We start from the raw sequence: 17,675 nt of genomic DNA on the forward strand, positions 1-17,675 counted from the left end.
TTAATTAAGGGAACCACCTTAGGGTTGGTAAGAGACTTGAACCTAGAGTGGCTCTCAGGTGTCCAGGGCAATGTCCCCAGTTAGTTCCTTGGGCAGCTGAGGATAGGGAACCTGAAATGACCCTATCCTATAGCCATACTGATGAATATCTTGCATATCACCATAGAACCTTCATCTAGCGATGGATGGAGATAGAGACAGAGACCCACACTGGAACATCAGACTAAGCTCCCAAAATCCCAATGAGGAGCAGAAGGAGGGAGAACATGAGCATGGAAGTTAGGACCACGAGAGGTGCACCCACCCACTGAGACAGTGGGGCTGATCTATTGGGAGCTCATCAAGGCCAGCTGGACTGTGACTGAAAACGCATGGGATAAAACCGGACTCTCTGAACATGGCGGACAATCAGGGCTGATGAGAAACCAAGGACAATGGCACTGGGTTTTGATCCTGTTGCATGTACTGGCTTTGTGGGAGCCTAGCCAGTTTGGATGTTCACCTTCCTAGACCTGGATGGAGTGGGGAGGACCTTGGACTTTCCACAGGGCAGGGAACCCTGACTGCTCTTCAGACTGGAGAGGGAAGGGGAGAGGATTGGGGGTAGGGGGAGAGGGGTGGGAGGAGAGGGAGGGAAATGGGAGGCTGGGAGGAGGCAGAAATTTTTTTCTTTTCAATAAAAAAAAATATAGCCTACAGAATGGGAAAAGATCTTCACCAACCCCACATCAGACAGAGGGCTGATCTCCAAAATATATAAAGAACTCAAGAAACTGGTCATCAAAGAACAAATAATCCAATTTAAAAAAATGGAGTACAGACTTAAACAGAGAACTCTCAACAGAGGAATCTAAAATGGCTGTGAGACCCTTAAGGAAATGTTCAACATCCTTAGTCATCAGAGAAATGCAAATCAAAACAACTCTGAGATTTCTATCCTACACCTGTAAGAATGGTCAAGATCAAAAACATTGATGGCAATGTATGCTGGAGAGGTTGTAGGGAAAAGGGAACACTTATGCATTGCTGATGGGAATGCAAGATGATGCAGCCCCTTTGGATGTCAGTGTGGTGATTTCTCAGAAAATTAGGAAACAACCTTCCTCAAGACCCAGCAATACCACTTTTGAATATATATCCAAACGATGCTCAATCATGCCACAAGGACATGTGCTCAACTATGTTCATAGCAACATTGTTTGTCATAGCCAGAACATGGAAACAACCTAAATGCCCCTCAATCAAAGAATGGATAAGAAAAATGTGGTACATTTACACAATGGAGTACCACACAGCAGAAAAATATAATGACATCTTGAATTTTGCTGAAAAATGGATGGAGCTAGAAAACATTATTTTGAGTGAGGTAACCCAGACACAGAAAGACAATTATTACAAGTACTCACTTATAAGTGATTTTTAAGCATAAAGCAAAGAAAACCAGTCTACAAACCACAATCCCTGAGAACCTAGACAACATTGAGAGACATACATAGATCTAACCTACAGGTTGTCTTGTCTTTTTGACAAGATCTCCTGAGTAAATTGGGAGCATGGGGACCTTGGGAGAGGGTTGAAGGGGAGGAGAGAGGCAAGGAGGGGAGCAAGAAAAAATGTAGAGCTCAATAAAATTCAATAAATAAAATAAAATATGTTGTATTAACATCCAGATTCCTAGCTTTGTTTAAAAATTCCATGGGACCTACAATCCCCCTGAGCTCCTACAGCATGCTGAGATTTACCACAGGTTAGCCCATTATATGTTCTGTGCATCATTGAGGTGGGTGGTAGGTAAAAATAGCTCTCAAAGAAAACAAGCCTTTTATCCCAGCGCTTAAGATGGTCTCTGTGAGTTTAAGGCCATGCTGGTCTACACAGTAAGTTCCAGAATGTCCCCAAAAGGAAAGAAAAAGAGAGAGGGAAAGCCCATTAAAACTGATTAAATCTTTTCAAAGGGAATTTGACTTTCACTAGTTTAAGACATTTGATCCAGACTACAAATACATGAGCACAGAACAAAATGAAAGATATATTCAAATATACATACATACATACATACCTGTGGCAGTTCAATTACAATATTGTTTAAAATAGCAAAACCTTGGAAACCACTAACATGTCTATCCGTAGGAGACTGACTAAATATTACATTGTGCAGATGATCCACACAGCAGGGTCCTGTGCAGCTATTTTTAAAAGTAAGGAGTACAGTATCTCTGTCACAACATTCCCCAAGAATATATTTTAAAAAGTGAGAGAAGAGGTAAAAGAAAGAAAGAAGTCTGGAACAATGTGAAGGATGGTATGCACAGTGTCGTCCCAGTTGTTAGAATGATTTTAACACATGTGGGTGTTTTGCCTGCAGGCATATCTATGCACCGTGTGCATGCCTGATACCCTCAGAAGCCAGAAAATGGCATCAGGTGGTATCAGATTCCCTGGGACTGGAGTTACAGTTGTGAGCTGCCATGTGGGTGCCAGGTATTGAACTCAGGACCTCTGGAAGAGCAGCCAGGGCTCTTAACCACCGAGCCATCTCTCCAGCCCCTAACTTCTACTTTTCACACCTTTCCGTTCCTTTCAAAACCATGACATATAGCATAGAATGGGTATTTTAACGATTAGAAGCAGGGACTAGAAAAATGTAGCTCCTGTGTAGTGTGCTTACCTAGCATGTACAAGACCCAGGTTTGATTCCTCAGCACCCTAAGAAAACAAAGAAAAACCAAAGATACGATGCTGTTAAAAATAAAATCCTAAGTCAGAGGAAACCACTTTCTGTGGAACCTAGCTTGTATGAAAATCCCATCAATGCTAGGAAGGTAAGATGTAGCTCTACCGCACCGGCAGGCAGTGCAGGCTGTCATGACTCCGCCTGATTTCACGTAGGAAAACGCCAAGGCTCATGGCTCCATTAGAAACCAACAATGAGTTAATGAATATTTAAAGCACCTCACACTTGATAGCACTTAGTGAGGCCTCGCTACATAAGGTGGGCAACTCTTGTCATCGTCCCCGCTTGGCAGTTGTACCATCCGCACCTCAGCCCTTCCACATTGCCCAATCCTGATTGGTCTCAATCAGGCCTTAGTCAATGACCAAAGTAGGATGCCCAGTGCAAAAATCCATGCAAGAAGCTCATCCCAGGTGAACTCTCTTCTGAGCCCCCGTCATGCCATGAAGAAGATGGAAGCGTAGGTATCAGTCTCAAGTGTTTCCTCAGGAGAAGCAGATGGTACCACCTCCTTTGCATCCTAGTTCCCTCTTCCAAGAGATTTTCCTATACAAGCATGTATTCCCCAAAAAGATGCCCTAACCCACCACCTTCAACAACCTCCTTAACGAAGAATGGAAGCTTAAGACCCCACACTTCTTGCCTTCCTTCTGCCCTTTTCTCTTTAGAGACCCCCTCCCTAACATCCCCTGTGCTCTTCCAAAAGAGACATTCCGCTACTAGGATGTGACTCTCTTCTCCCTGAGTATGCCTCCCTCACCCCCTCACCATCCAGCACCATCCTCTCTCAGATAAGCTCTGTAGGCCTGTCCCACCAAGCCAGGCTTCGGGAGTTCCTACTCCAGTCCACCTTCCCCAGGGGCCCAGCTCCACACACAGTTGAGGGTGTGGGAAGGGTTCCCATGGTGCATTAGCTCCCAACAGTGAGAGGAGTGTGGCGCTTTCCAGCCCCTGATCAATAATTCATGAGGCTCAGACTGAGGGGCACCAGTCAGTTCTTTTTCTCTGACATGAGGCAAGCTGCCTTATCTCTTCAGGATGCGCTGAGCAACCCCGTAAATCCAGCTCTTGCTGGATACATCACTTGCTATCCATATACAACCCCCAGCACACTGGCTTTTTGTTTTGTCTTCTCAACTGATTTATTCATATATGAAGTGGTTCTGTTTTGTTTTTATTGTTGTTGTTGTTGTTTTAGACAGGGTTTCTTTGTGTAGTCTTGGCTGTTCTAGAACTCACATTGTACCAGGCTGGCCTTGAACTCACAGAGATATGCCTGCTCCTGCCACCCGAGCACTAGGTGCAATGTGCCATCACACCCGACAATTAAATGAATCTTCAGTAACCACGAATACTGTAACAGTAACCCCAGGACTACTGCACAGCCTCGCTAACTGTGCAAGCTGCATATTTTTACCAACTAGCAATGTTTTTCTAAAGCCACACCTCTGAGGTGGGCACCGTGGCCACTTCAGCCCACTTGGCAGCAAATGGAGGCTGAAATATTGGACTTAGACTTTAGAGCTGGTGAGTTTTATTCATCGTCTGCTTCACAGATGAAGCGTCGAGCCTGAGGCAGCCATAAGAATGATTGCATGGTGACAAATCCCAGTGTATTTAGCAATTCGCAGTTGATAAAGCACTTTCACGTTTAGCAACTATTCATTGAGCGGGAAGGGAAGGGAAGACCTGAGGCTTCGTGGTCACGGAGAATCTGAGCACTCCCAGGTCTCTGTATTTCCACCACTGGTTAGGGGCTCTTGAGCATCTTTGCTGCCACCACCTGTAAGGTAGCAGATCCTCCCGGATGGAACCAGGACCTCCATTCTTTCCCACTGGGCATCACAGGGATCTTTTCAGGCTGTCTGAAGATAGAGGATTCAGGGGTTCTCAACCTTCCTAACACCGTGACCCTTTAATACAGTTCCTCATGCTGTGGTGACCCCAACCATAGAATTATTTTCATTACTACTTTATAATTTTGCTGCTGTTGTGAATGTAATGTAAATATGGTATTTCCGATGGTCTCAGGTGACCCCAAAGGTCGCAACCCACAGGTTGAGAACTACCGCAGTAGACTTTGCACCAGGGAGAAAAGTGGTGTCAGGCCTAGGCCAGCTCATAACCCCTCCATTTGTCCCCTAACGTCCCCTTCCGTGACTGTGTGGACCCTGTGAGGAGCATGCCTCACCTGCACAGGCAGTCTCAAGACATTCATTCATCCTTCGTGTGTGCGATCTGTGCGTGCGCAGGTGTGATGTGTGTGTATGTTAAGAGCAGAAAGTTAGATACACACAGTTGGTATAACAAAACCTATATTTTATTATGCTGAGGGTCATCACATGAGGCTCACACTCTAAGTTCCTAACTACAGTCCCAAGGTTGCTCACCCGGGTGACATATCTGGCTGAAGTCAGGTCCAGTCTCTAACAGAAGTCTCTAATTCGAGGGTCAGGATCCTGGGAGATTCTCCAGCCCCAGGGCAGATCAAGGTGGCCTCTCTCCAGGTGTGCAGAACAGAGTCTTGCTTTTGGTCTCTGCCTATATCCTGTCTAGTGGACGTTGTGGGGTCCTAGGACTGCCTGGTTATCTAGAGTGAGGGATGTCAATGGGTTCTGGTTATCAGGTGCAGCCTTGGGAGAAGTGGAGTTCTAAGCTATTTTTCTGACTAAGCTATTTTTACCAGTCAAAGGGCATTTTTTTTTACTATTCTTATGACAGTGTGCTTGCTGGTGGGGAGATGTGCGTGTAGACACCAGGGGTCAACACGGACTGCTCCATCTTATCCTTTTCGTGAACCCGGGTCTTTCTCCGAGGCTGGAGCGCACAGGCTTGGCAAGGGCAGCCAGCCAGAAGCCTCAGCCCTCATCCTGGCCCTCTCCTCAAAGCTAGGATTACAGCTGTTAACCAACACACCCTCTTTATGTTGATGCTGAGGATCCAACCCCGGGCCTCATGCTTGTCCAGTAAGCACTTTACAAAATTAATTCTCTCCGCAGCCTCACATATAAACCCAGACTTTTTTGAAAGAAGAATTATTTAAGGTTTAAAGAAGAAGGAAAATAAAAAGATTCAAAGCTTCCTCTACCGAAACTCGCCCACCACCACCACTCCCAAAAAAAAATAGCCAAAAAATGGTGGGCCAGCATATGTGTGAAGAGCAGCTGGGGCACAGAAAAGTCTGAGTGTTCCTGCAGAGAAGAGCTGTAGGCTGGTCTACAGGAAACTTGGACTGAGAACTCGCAAGGAGTCCCAAGTCGGGCAGAGGTTAATGATTGAGAGGGTGCGGGCGCCAGCAGGCAGCAGGGAGCGCTCGCAGCCTCAGCGGTTCCCCGTCGCCCGGGACTCTCCGGAACAAGTTCTGGAAGTCGGGGCAGGCAGTCTGGGGAGACAGGACGCTCGCTGCACGACCGGCCTCCCGCCTTTCAACTGTCACCTCCCCCAGCAAAGTTCAACCCAACCCCCGCCTGACCCATGCAGAAAGCGGGACTGCTGCTAGGTGGCTGGACTCGATCGTGGAAGTTGGTGAGGATGGCCAGCTCCGGGGTGACTCGCCGAAACCCGCTCGCGAATAAGGTGGCCCTGGTCACGGCCTCCACCGATGGGTGAGTACGGGAGCCAGAGTTTCCATCCAGAAACAAGTATTCTTAAACTCCTGGACTTTTGTCCACAGGCCTCGAATACGGCCAGAGGCCTGCCCGGGGGAGATAAACGAAACCCACAGTGGACCTGAAATCTCTTCAAATCCTCGACGTGGCCCTGCCACCAGCCAGCCCCTTGTGTGCCTTTGGCATTCAGACGGCTGGGTGCTGCGCGGTGGACCCAGGTCCCCAAGCTTCTAGGCTGCCCCCAATCAACAGCTCCACCTAGAGTATGGGAAGACCAAAACAGCCAGTCAAGGTTTCACTCCATCTGATAGCTCTCACCAGTGTCCAGACCCCTTACCAAATGAAACCCAAGATCCTGTGTCCAGATCTGTGCTTAGGTCTGTATATTTTGGCCACCAACCCAGCCTGTCTCACCCACCACTCTTAGCTATCCTGTTTTTCATCTCACAGGACTTTGATAGATAAAAAGTTCCTTGAAAACCTAGATAGAATACAGATGTACATGAAAAGCTAACATCTGGCAGTTGTAAAATATGACATTGATATTTATGTTTTGAGTCTTGCTCTTCCATAAAGGCCCCCATATCTAAGAATGGATAGAATAATGAGGTTGTAGTCTGGTAAGAGAGATATTTAGGGATATGGGCTCCTTCAAGCAAGACCCTCATGCCCCTGCCCAGCAACTACTGTATACTCCTGGCGTTTCTCTCCCCTCTCTCCCAGCTGGATACAATAACCAGTCATGAGGTTTGTTGTAGATCATGACAGGTCATGGGGACCTGGGGTGAAAGATGAGATCATAATTAAATGATCTGAGTTTATCCTTCTGTCTGCACCATTAAATCTACTCTATCTAATAGGACTATGCAAAGCTTGCTGAGGGGTGGTGGTGCGTGCCTTTAATCCCACCCAGCACTCAAGAGGCAGAGGCAAGTTTATCTCTGTGAGTTCAAGGCCAGCCTGATCTACAAAGTGAGAGAAAGCCTGTATGCTCTCACTCTTTGCCCTGCTGTAGAGGCCTTGACAATGTATCTCTTTTTACACTGTAGGATTGGCCTCGCCATCGCCCGACGTCTGGCTGAAGATGGGGCCCATGTAGTCATCAGCAGCCGCAAACAGGAGAATGTGGACCGTGCAGTGGCAAAACTACAGGGAGAGGGGCTGAGTGTTTCTGGCATCGTGTGCCATGTGGGGAAGCCAGAGGATCGAGAAAGGCTGCTAACCACGGTGAGCAGGAAGGATATGGGCTCGGGGCCAAGAGGTGGCAGAAGGGAGGCAGCTTGTACCTTCATCCCTGACTTTAAGACAGCACTGATGAGATACAGCCCAGCACTGACTCCTGCCAGCATCCCAGTCCCACACCCAAAATAGTCCACCAATAATCTTTTAAAGATTTTTTTATTATGTTTAATTGTGAGTATGTCAGGGGGAGTGCTTGTGGGTGCAGTTACCTGGGGAACCCACAGGAGAGTCTTGGATCCTCTAGAGCTGGTGGTTACAAACCACCTACGTGGATGCTGCGAACTGTACTCAGGTCCTTTGTGTGAACAGTGCATAACCACTGGGCCATCTCCCCAGCCTCTCACCAATGAATTATTGTGTGACTTTTCTATTACATCTGCATCCTCAAGTCTAAGAACCACCAGATTCCCCCAGAAAGAGAATCAGAAGCCACTCTGGTGCTTCAGCCTTGCAAGATCCCTTAGACATCCCCCCCAAAAATGGCTGGTCCTGATTCTCTGGGATGACCTAATAAATGCTGTCCTGTTCTTTGCCTTCCAGAACGAGCTCATGGGTGCTCGTACGAGGCAGCTCACCATGTCTCATACACCTACCAGGAGCCATTTCTTTTCTGCAGAGCCTTAGGCATGTTGTTGGTGGTGGTGGTGGTGTTTTGTTTTGTTTGTTTGAGGCAGGATCTCATGCTAGAGCTAGTGTGGTATGGAACTCACTTTGTAGCCTACTGTAGCCATGAACTTGCTTCTTCAGGGCTGGGAGTACAATGTGAGCCAACACGCCTAGGCAAGGACTGTTCTCCCTGTATTTACAGAGACCGAGTCACGTACCGGAAGGACCCCTCTCAGGGTCTCTCAGCCAGGAGGGAACGATCTGTGATGCAACCTAGACCTACCCTTCTTTCGATGCCACAGACTAAATACTTCCCTCATTTATGTAGTGCCAGCCCTTGGGTACCCAAATAGGCTTTAGTCTAAGCCCATGTCAGGTATGACACTTGGCACCAGACTCCAACTGTGTACAAAGATATGCACCATGCTGCAGAGAAGGTACATCTTCCCTCAAGACTCAGGGTGAGCACTAGTCCTCAAAGTACAAGGAAGGACTTACCAGCACAGAGAGAGCACAGCTGTGAACGTGTCGGACAGCTGGCAGAAAGAATTTGGGCAGCCTTCTTAGAAGAGGAGGACCTTAAACAACAGTTGACTGAAGTGGGACAGATAGAATAAGATGATTCCATTTTTATTATTTATTTTTATTTTATATGCATGAGATGTTTTTGCTTGCATCTATGTATGTTCCATGTACACTATGTGTGTTCCATGCCGTGGAGGTCAGAAGATAGTGCCATATCCCTTGGAACTGGAGTTACAGAGAGTTGTGAGACTCCGTGCAAGTCCTGGGTACCAAACCAGGGTCCTCTGTAAGGTCAACAAGTGATGATAATTCCAGTTTTAAAGAACTGTTGACAAATACTTAATATGCTTCTCAAAGGACCAAATATGAGTCCAGAAAAGTTGTATTGCCTGTCATCGACTTCTGGAAGAGCCTGAGATTGTAGTCTTGATCCTGAGAAGCAGAGGCCAATTAGTGACATTTAAAATGAACATGGCATGCACATGTGTGTGTACACACACACACACACACACACACACACAGCAGTGCTGGGGTCAAACCCAGAGCCATGCACAATTTCATGTCAAAATCCTATAGTATTGGGGGGTTCAAGAGATGGTTCAGCCACTGAATCTCTTGCTCTGTAAGCAAAAGGACTGAGGGTCAGGCTCCCAGGACCACATAAGTGCCAGCTGTGTCTAGGGGCTCACCTGTGATTGCAGCTTTAGAAGACAGAGATAGGATCCCCAGAGCAAGCTCTGGGTTTGACTGACAGGCCTTGACTCAACAGAATAAGGTGGAATAGCGACCAAGGAAGGTTCCTGACATCGACCTCAGGCCTCCACACACGTGCACCCACATATAAACTTGCAAATGCACATGAAAAGAAGAAAAACCTTATTAAGAAAATATCCTCTGGCCAGGTGGTGGTGGTGCACACCTTTAATCCCAGCGCTTGGGAGGCAGAGACAGGTGGATCTCTGGGAGTTTGTGACCACAGCCTGGTCTATAAGAGCTAGTTCCCAAGGACAGGCTACCAAGCTACAGAGAAACCTTGTCCCAGAAAAACAAAAAGAAGGAGGAGGAGGAGGAAGAAAAGAAAATCCTCTGGCCACCAGCAGGTCCACTTAGCAAATCCTGCATCCTGCAGCCCTGGCCCTGAAGTCAAGCTTGAGTTAGACCTCAAGGAATGAGTGATAATATGCAGATAGGATGAGGCTAGGGCTCCAGTGACCCTGGTAAATGGACAAACAGCCAAGGACTGGAGGGAAGAGGGGAACTCTGCCAGTCCTCAGCCAAGAGCTAGAACTGTGGGAAGTGAGCTGCTTGGGTGGGACTCAGCGACTTCCACGGCCACCCAAAGGAGTGTCAATGACTGTGCAGCAAATAGAATCTATGTGAAGCTTGGAGCAAAATGAAGATTATTTAAAGAAGGATAATCTGGCGGTGGTGAGGATTAACACGGAAGATGACAAGAATATCAGTAAAGAAACCATTGGCTATCACCCAGGACGAGGGCAGTGACAAAGGGATTGCTCAAGAGACAGTGGGAACGAAGACTTTTCTAACCACGTGCCAAGAAATGAGATCTAGGAGAGGCGAGTCACATACATACATAGTATACACACACATAGACATGAGCATGTATACATACATTTAAAAAATCACAACTATTGGGACATCTTACAGCAGATGTCAGGTGGAGAGTGATGGGGTAGCCCTCAGCAGTTCGAGAAGTTCTCTTTCTGTGTCTGCTGTTCCACAACCATGGTTATTGATCCTAACTTCCCACCCTGCACCACAGTTCAGCGGTAGTGTGCTGAGACAAGGTCTGCAGATCCCCCACTTGTTTTAAATGCATAACTGTCAAAACAGACAGGTCCAAAACACATTGTGCTGATCATACCTGTAGAGCAAACTCTGAGAGACATCAATGTGGTCTTTTCTCACTCAGCATTTGTGGGGGGATGACTTTTTATATCGGGGTTTGAGACAGGGTCTTGTGCTGTAGCTTAGACTGGCCTCAAACCTATGATCCTTTTGCCTCAGTTTCCCCAGAGCTGGGGTCACAAGAATAGACTATCATCACCCATTTCTCATTAACTTTTGTAGTTCTATGATGCTCGGTCAACACACAGACTTCTCCCTGTCTGTGCTGACAGGCCTGAAAGGGAGGGAGACAAGTCAGAAGAGGGAGAGAACCCTCTGGGCAACCCATCCCCCTCTCCCCCTCCCTGACTTTCACAGAGCATGACATAATCACATCCCTTCTGTTCTGTTCTTGCCAGTCACATGTCATCGGGCTTTTTGCACAGAGCCAAGCCAGGTGGCTGAGACTTTGGGTGACAATACCAAAATCTAGAATGCATGAGCAAGTATCAGTTGGGAATGGTTTTAAAGGACTCTGTGATTTTAAATTTTTGTTAAATGAACACGTTGACAGCCTGGGTATTCCTTTAACGGTGTAGAAACAACTGAGCTCAGCACCTAGTTAGCGGGAATAATTAGTTAAGAGGGGAAGCCAGCAGATGGTGTGCATGGTTAAGAACACCCCTCCTCTGCCAAATTGGAGGCACAAAGTTGATTGACGGCCCATTACATGCTATTTGCCCAAGGCTTCAAAATTGCCAGGTATGGGCAAACACAAAACCTGGTTTTAACTACTGACAATGCCTGTTGGCATGTCCTCCCAAGCCTTCACCACACAACTCAATGAGGAGGTGAGATGTCTCCTTTCCTGACTTTCTCCATTTAAGCCTCAGTTTCCACCTCGCTTCCTCTGTACCACTGGGCCGAAAAGAGAAAGGAAAGTGGCATCAAAGCTTAGTGTCAAAGTCTGTAAGCCAGAAACTCTTCAACATCGCAGCTCTCCTGCACAGCTGGCTGCGCCATCGCAGCTCTCCTGCACAGCTGCCTTCACCATCGCAGCTCTCCTGCACAGCTGGCTGCGCCATTGCAGCTCTCCTGCACAGCTGCCTTCAACATCGCAGCTCTCCTGCACAGCTGGCTGTGCCATTGCAGCTCTCCTGCACAACTGTCTTCATAATGTTCCCAGCTGGCTTGGGAGGGGGGGTGCTCCTAGGAATCAGCTCTCTGCTAGAGTTGGAGTCTGACCTCAGTTCAGCCACCACTGTACCTGAGGGGATAAAAATCCCCTCACCTCTCTAAAGAAGTGGACCACCCTGCTCTTAAATGTCCCTACAGAATGATTACTGAGTTACAAGCTTGAAAAATGAACCTCCTCCGACCTAGGTGTCATAACTAGGAAAACGAGGAAATTGAGCTAGGATGATCCTTCGCCAGGATCTGTCTTCATTCAGGTACATGTGGACAGGCCGGCTTTGAGGTCGTGGTGACATCCTCAAGGAAAATGGTCAATAGGTACTCGAGGAAATGGGGCTGGGACTCAAGAGGAAGTCTAGAAATAGATTTGAGGGGAGAAGTGGAGACATAAAAATGTGGGCGCTCACTAGAGGAAAGTGTAAAGAAAAGAACAAAGGGTCAGAGTCGCCCTTAGAAGAGGCGGCAGATTGAAAGAAGCGCAGAAATAATAGCTTCAAATGTCAGCAGAGCTTAGGGTGGCTTTAGAGAGAACACGCTTCGAGAAAGGCATTTGACAACTGCTCCAGCATTGAGGAGTGCACCTCCCTCCCTTAGCTGTAGCCCTGACTCACGCCTTTCTCCTCTCCAGGCTGTGAAGCTTCATCAAGGCATTGATATCCTGGTCTCCAATGCTGCTGTCAGTCCTTTCCATGGAAACCTAATGGACACCACGGAGGAGGTGTGGGACAAGGTGAGAAGTTAAAGCAGCAGGGAGCTGGCCTCAGAAAACAGCCAGCACAGATGGGGCCTGCCTGGAGAGCGCCTTCTCCACGTGTGGATGCGAAAGGCTCACTTGGTAAAGCCTGTGTGGCGTGTGTGGCTGTTGGCTCCCCACATCCTACTCTCCCACCCCCCACTTTTCCCATTTGCTCTGTGCTAGCCACCTTGGCTTCCAGCAACCCCCCATCCCTCCCCTAGCCTCACCCACACCCTTCTTCCTGGTTTGTTTCCAGCAGAAACATGGCAGCTAAGAGGCCAACAATACCATGCTTAAACTTACCCACCCGCCCCCTTCTCAGCTGTTAGAAAAGAATGTTTTTTCATTAGTTGGGAATGTTAATAACTGCTGTTGACTGAAATGTCAATCTTGGTGAAATTACAAAAGTTGATGCATTATAACATACGGCCTTTGGATATGACCTATTTTTTTCTCTTTCTACCCACACTGCTAAGACAATTCTAGGTGTCTCAAAGGTGCTAGGATGTGGGTTTTCAGGTGACCCTGTCTTGTCACATCGTATTCATAATGTAATTCTCCCATCTACATACACCCTTCAACAAAAAGTTTTAACCTAAGGTCACACTATTCCCACATGATTTGGATATGCTAAGTTCTTATGATTCCCCCATGGATTTCTCAGCATGAAAGTTTAAGGATAGCAAAAATATTATAGTTTATCAGCTTTTCAAACATAAAGACCAGAGTGCCAAAATGTTCTTCAATGAGCTAGTTTCTGCTTATTTTTGAAAGTAAAAAGCCTCTTTTGGTAAAAGTTAAATAAAACCAGTTTGTAAATCAGTACTTTTTATTTGAAAGGTTTTTTTAATTTTTTGTTGTTTTGTTTTTGTTTTTCGAGACAGGGCTTCTTTGCATAGTTTGGTTGTCCTGAAACTCGCTCTGTAGACCAGGCTGTCCTGGAACTCGCTGAGATCCACCTGCCTCTGCCTCCTAAGTGCTGGGATTAAAAGTGTGCACCACCACCATCCAACTGAAATTGGTTTTTTAAAATTTTATGTGGATGTGTTTGCCTGTATGTGTGTCTGTGCACCGCATGCATGCAGTGGTCCCAGAGGCCAGAGAAGGATGTTGAGTGACTTGGACGTCAAACCTCCAGAGTGCCTATCATCACAGAACCAGGGAAAACAAGACCATGGTGTGAGCTTACTGACCAGTCAGTCCAGCTAAATCCATGAGCTCTAGAGTCAGTGACAGGAGCTGTCTCAAGAAACAATAATAAGTTGGAGTAGCGACTGAGAAAAATACCCTGCACTGACTTCTGACCTCGACATGGACACACATATCCCACAAACAAGATTAAGTAAAGCTGGGCATGACATCCCAGCACTAGTGAGGCTGAGGCAGGAGAATTGCTATGAGTTCAAGGCCAGCCTGAGCTACAGAATAAGTTCCAGGATAGCTGGGCTACAGAGTAAGAAAATAAAACTATACAGATATGTGAGGAGGTTAAATCAGGCAAAAGGTATATAACTTGACTCTAGGTAAAGGATGCTGGGTAGTCCCTGTATCTCTGTCTCAAATGTTTAGTGCACTTAAAATTTTTAAGAAGTTGGCACAGGAACACGGAAGATGAGCAACCCACTACTCAGAACAATGTAACAAAGTCATATGTTTAAATGTTAATTTTGAGATATGGGAATTGTAATTGCGGAGTATACCCGGTTCCCCAGGAGATGTTCCCTCATTATTCTACTTCCTGGTAAGACCCATCCCGATGGTCCATCCTGGAGATCCTCTCCTCCCCCAGGTATCTCAGGTCAGGCTACATATTCCCTGAGAAGCCCAGCCCACTGCAATGTAGGCCCAAGCAATGACCCAGTTCCAGGTTTCCTTCTTAGAAGAAACACAAAATCCAGTTCAAAACCAAAGCATCTCTGAGAGGTCAAGCTGACTCTGGACTGGCTGGGTAGGAGAGATGCTTGATCACCTGACCTCATGTGTCCTCTAGTAAGACAAGCTATGAGCTGCACCTACCCAACCATGACCCGAATCTTTCCCATTGTTTGGTCGGTTATCCCTGAAATCTCTCGACTCCAACAGGCATTTCCAGAGAACCCATGTAACTCCCGCTCACGGTGGCCTTGCGAGAACCCGCTCACGCTGCCTTCCTTTCTGTTGGCTTCAGGTTCTGAGCATCAATGTGAAAGCGACAGCCATGTTGATAAAAGCGGTGGTGCCGGAGATGGAGAAACGAGGGTAACCAATACAGAGAGGAGGCTTGGGTGAGATGGGCCCCAGGTGGGCAGTGGTCTTTATGCCGAAAAGGGTCAGCTCTCTTTCCTTTTCAGAGGCGGCTCGGTGGTGATTGTGGGGTCCGTGGCAGCCTTCATTCCATTCCCTGTAAGAACCTACCCCTTCTACTCTGGCCTCCATCCTCTGCCACTCACCCCTCCAACTGCCCAAGGATGTATTTTAACTTCGCTCTACCAATTCACTTTCCACAAAACAGACACCTTGCTTCCATGAACTCTAGCCTACCTGAGACTGCAGGACCATTTCTGACTGTGACCCTCCTTTACAGGAGGTGCTCCCGCCTCTGTTGTACAAAGAACCAAAGATGACCTGCAAAGTACTGAATTGACTCATTCTCTTCTTCCCCTAGGCTCTAGGCGCTTACAATGTCAGTAAGACAGCTTTGCTGGGTCTTACTAAGAACTTCGCTGCGGAGCTGGCCTCAAAGAACATTAGAGTGAACTGCTTGGCACCTGGACTCATTAAGACTCATTTCAGCAGTGCGGTGAGAAGGGAGAGCACTGTACCCCTAGACCCTTGGAAAGATAGGGAAACCCAGTGCTGAACCCCTACCCCTTCCCATCCCTGTTACCTGTGCTTATGCGTATCCCCCTTTCTTTACCAGTTACCTTCCTCAGACCAGACTCTCACATCCTCCTCTCCTCCTACATGGGCTCTACCAAGTGAGGAATTCAGACTGTACCCATATTGTATCCTGTCTCCTAAAGTGGCTGAAAATTGAGGAGACCAAGCAAAATTGCTGAATAAGACCTGACGAGAATGACTGTAGAGTCCCGCGGTGGGAAGGGCAGGTCGTGAATAAGAGATGAAAATGTGAACCCTCCCTCCCAAATGCTGTGGAGACAGACAGTCCCCTCCCTTCTCTTCCCATGCTTTCCTCTTCTTGCACATAAAAAGATTTCTCTTCTTCCTACAGCTATGGAAGGGTGGATCAAGAGAGGACGTCATAAAAGAATACATGCAAATTAGAAGGTAAGCTGACACGGGGTGGGGGTGGGGGGAATTAGCGTGGATAAAGTCAGAGTTCAGCCCTGGCTCTCAGTCCCACGGATGACACAGCATGCTCCTCTAGACTTCACAACTCAGAAGCCCACCACTCCTATGGCCTAACCAAGGACACTGCTTCCACTGCCAAAAGCAAAGCCGAGGTCTCACTCGCTGTCTGCCTCTACCTCGAACCTGTGGAGACCAGAACCCAGAAGACAGTGGTGTTTCCAAGGCTCAGACTAATGACCCTACAATCCAGAGAAAATGTCTATGAAGCTCACTGAGCCCAGACTCAGCCTGAAGGAATTTCTCTCTTTCCCAGTGGGCTGACTGAACTACTCAGACATTTTAGCTAGGTCTCTATCACTGCCCCTCTTCCTGCCTTCTGGCTGCTCTAGCTTGACCCCTCAAGGACAAATGCTGGCAGTGTCCTGTAAACATTCCATCCAGCCTTCCTCCAGTTCTCCCAAAGTCATGCTGAAGCTGGGCCTAGTTAACATCTTCTCGACAAGTCAGAGCATTGCCATCCTAGAGACTCCAGTGGGTGATACACCCCAGTGATTCTGAGTCCTGGTGGCACATTTGAATCGTCTGGGGATGCTTTGACAAGCACAGTTGATTAGGGCACACTCCCAGGGACTTCTCTTTAATTGGCCTGTGGTGGAATTTGCACATCTTTTTTCCTTTTCTTTCCTTTTTTTCGAGGCTCCAACGCAGCTGCAGTGTGCAGCTGGGTTGAGGAAATGCTCGTCCAGGCCTTCTACTCACTCACGGTCACCTCTGGAGCACACAGAATCACAATCCAAACAATGCGATTTTTTTGCACATTCTTGTATCTGATCTTAAAAGGATAAAAGTAGATTCCTAAAAAGCTCTGTACATTGAGCCTGTACAAGTGAAATAACCTGATCATGCCATTTCCTGTCACAAAGACTCTCTGACTCTGGACTAGTATACATACATGTGGAAACAGTTTCTTCTGAAACATGAAATAATTGTTCACCGTTTTATCAATTCTACTCTGCATCCTGGTATCTAAAAACAGTGTTTCTTATTTAAATATAGTATGGTTTTGCAGAAATCAGTATTTATGCTTATATAAATAATAGCCACATAATCATAACCACCCTATTTAATAGGTTAAAAAAAACTGTACACTGATTCGGGAAAATCACCTAATTCTTTTTAACATTTTTTTAATATGTGTGGGTGGGTTGGTTTTTGTTGTTGTTGTTTGGTTTTATTTTTTTCAAGACAGGATTTCTCTGTGTTCCTCTGGCTGTCCTGGAACTTGCTCTGTAGACCAGGCTGGCCTTGCACTCAGAGATCCGCCTGCCTCTGCCTCCCTGTGTGCTGGGATTAAAAACCTGTGCCGCAGCTACCACCGGATTCCACCTGATAATTCTTAAGCAAATTTCATGCGCTGTGGGCCAGTTGAGAGAGTCTAGCCGGATTTACATTTGCTCTCTACCCGTTTCCCAGGCTAGGCAAACCAGAGGACTGTGCGGGCATAGTTTCTTTCTTGTGCTCTGAAGATGCCAGTTACATCAATGGCGAGACAGTAGTGGTTGGAGGAGGAACCCCTTCTCGCCTCTGAGGACCAAGAGACACTGCAGAGGTTAAACTCCAACTGGTGGGGGTGGGGGTGAAATCCACCTTGCCTCTGTCACCCTTCCTTGCCGCTAATCTTTTTTTCACCCCACAAAATCAGCTCTACCCAATAATAAATTCCTGGCTTCTCTGTGGTCAAAATGTGATCATATGAGCATTCCTGTTGTTGCTATGGCCTTGTAAAAGGCTTTGCGTCGGGGCGGAGAGGAGGGGTTAGGGGGATAGAAAGGGACTTGCTGAAACCGTGGCTACCTTGATAAAGACCAAGTCCCCCTCCACCATCTCTGGA

At 47.1% G+C, this 17,675-nt stretch overlaps 1 protein-coding gene across 1 annotated transcript; it reads left to right on the top strand.

The window, feature by feature from the left end:
- The first annotated feature begins 6,060 nt into the window (after positions 1-6,060).
- On the top strand, positions 6,061-17,532 carry LOC142835520 (dehydrogenase/reductase SDR family member 4). Its single transcript, XM_075949028.1, has 8 exons — positions 6,061-6,339; positions 7,392-7,569; positions 12,386-12,487; positions 14,661-14,731; positions 14,824-14,875; positions 15,138-15,272; positions 15,705-15,760; positions 17,258-17,532. The coding sequence occupies exons 1-8, from the start codon at positions 6,209-6,211 to the stop codon at positions 17,370-17,372; spliced, it is 840 nt and encodes a 279-aa protein (XP_075805143.1). The 5' UTR covers positions 6,061-6,208; the 3' UTR covers positions 17,373-17,532.
- Positions 17,533-17,675: the final 143 nt, after the last annotated feature.

This window comes from Microtus pennsylvanicus, chromosome 15, assembly GCF_037038515.1.
Source record: "Microtus pennsylvanicus isolate mMicPen1 chromosome 15, mMicPen1.hap1, whole genome shotgun sequence".
Taxonomy (NCBI): domain Eukaryota; kingdom Metazoa; phylum Chordata; class Mammalia; order Rodentia; family Cricetidae; genus Microtus; species Microtus pennsylvanicus.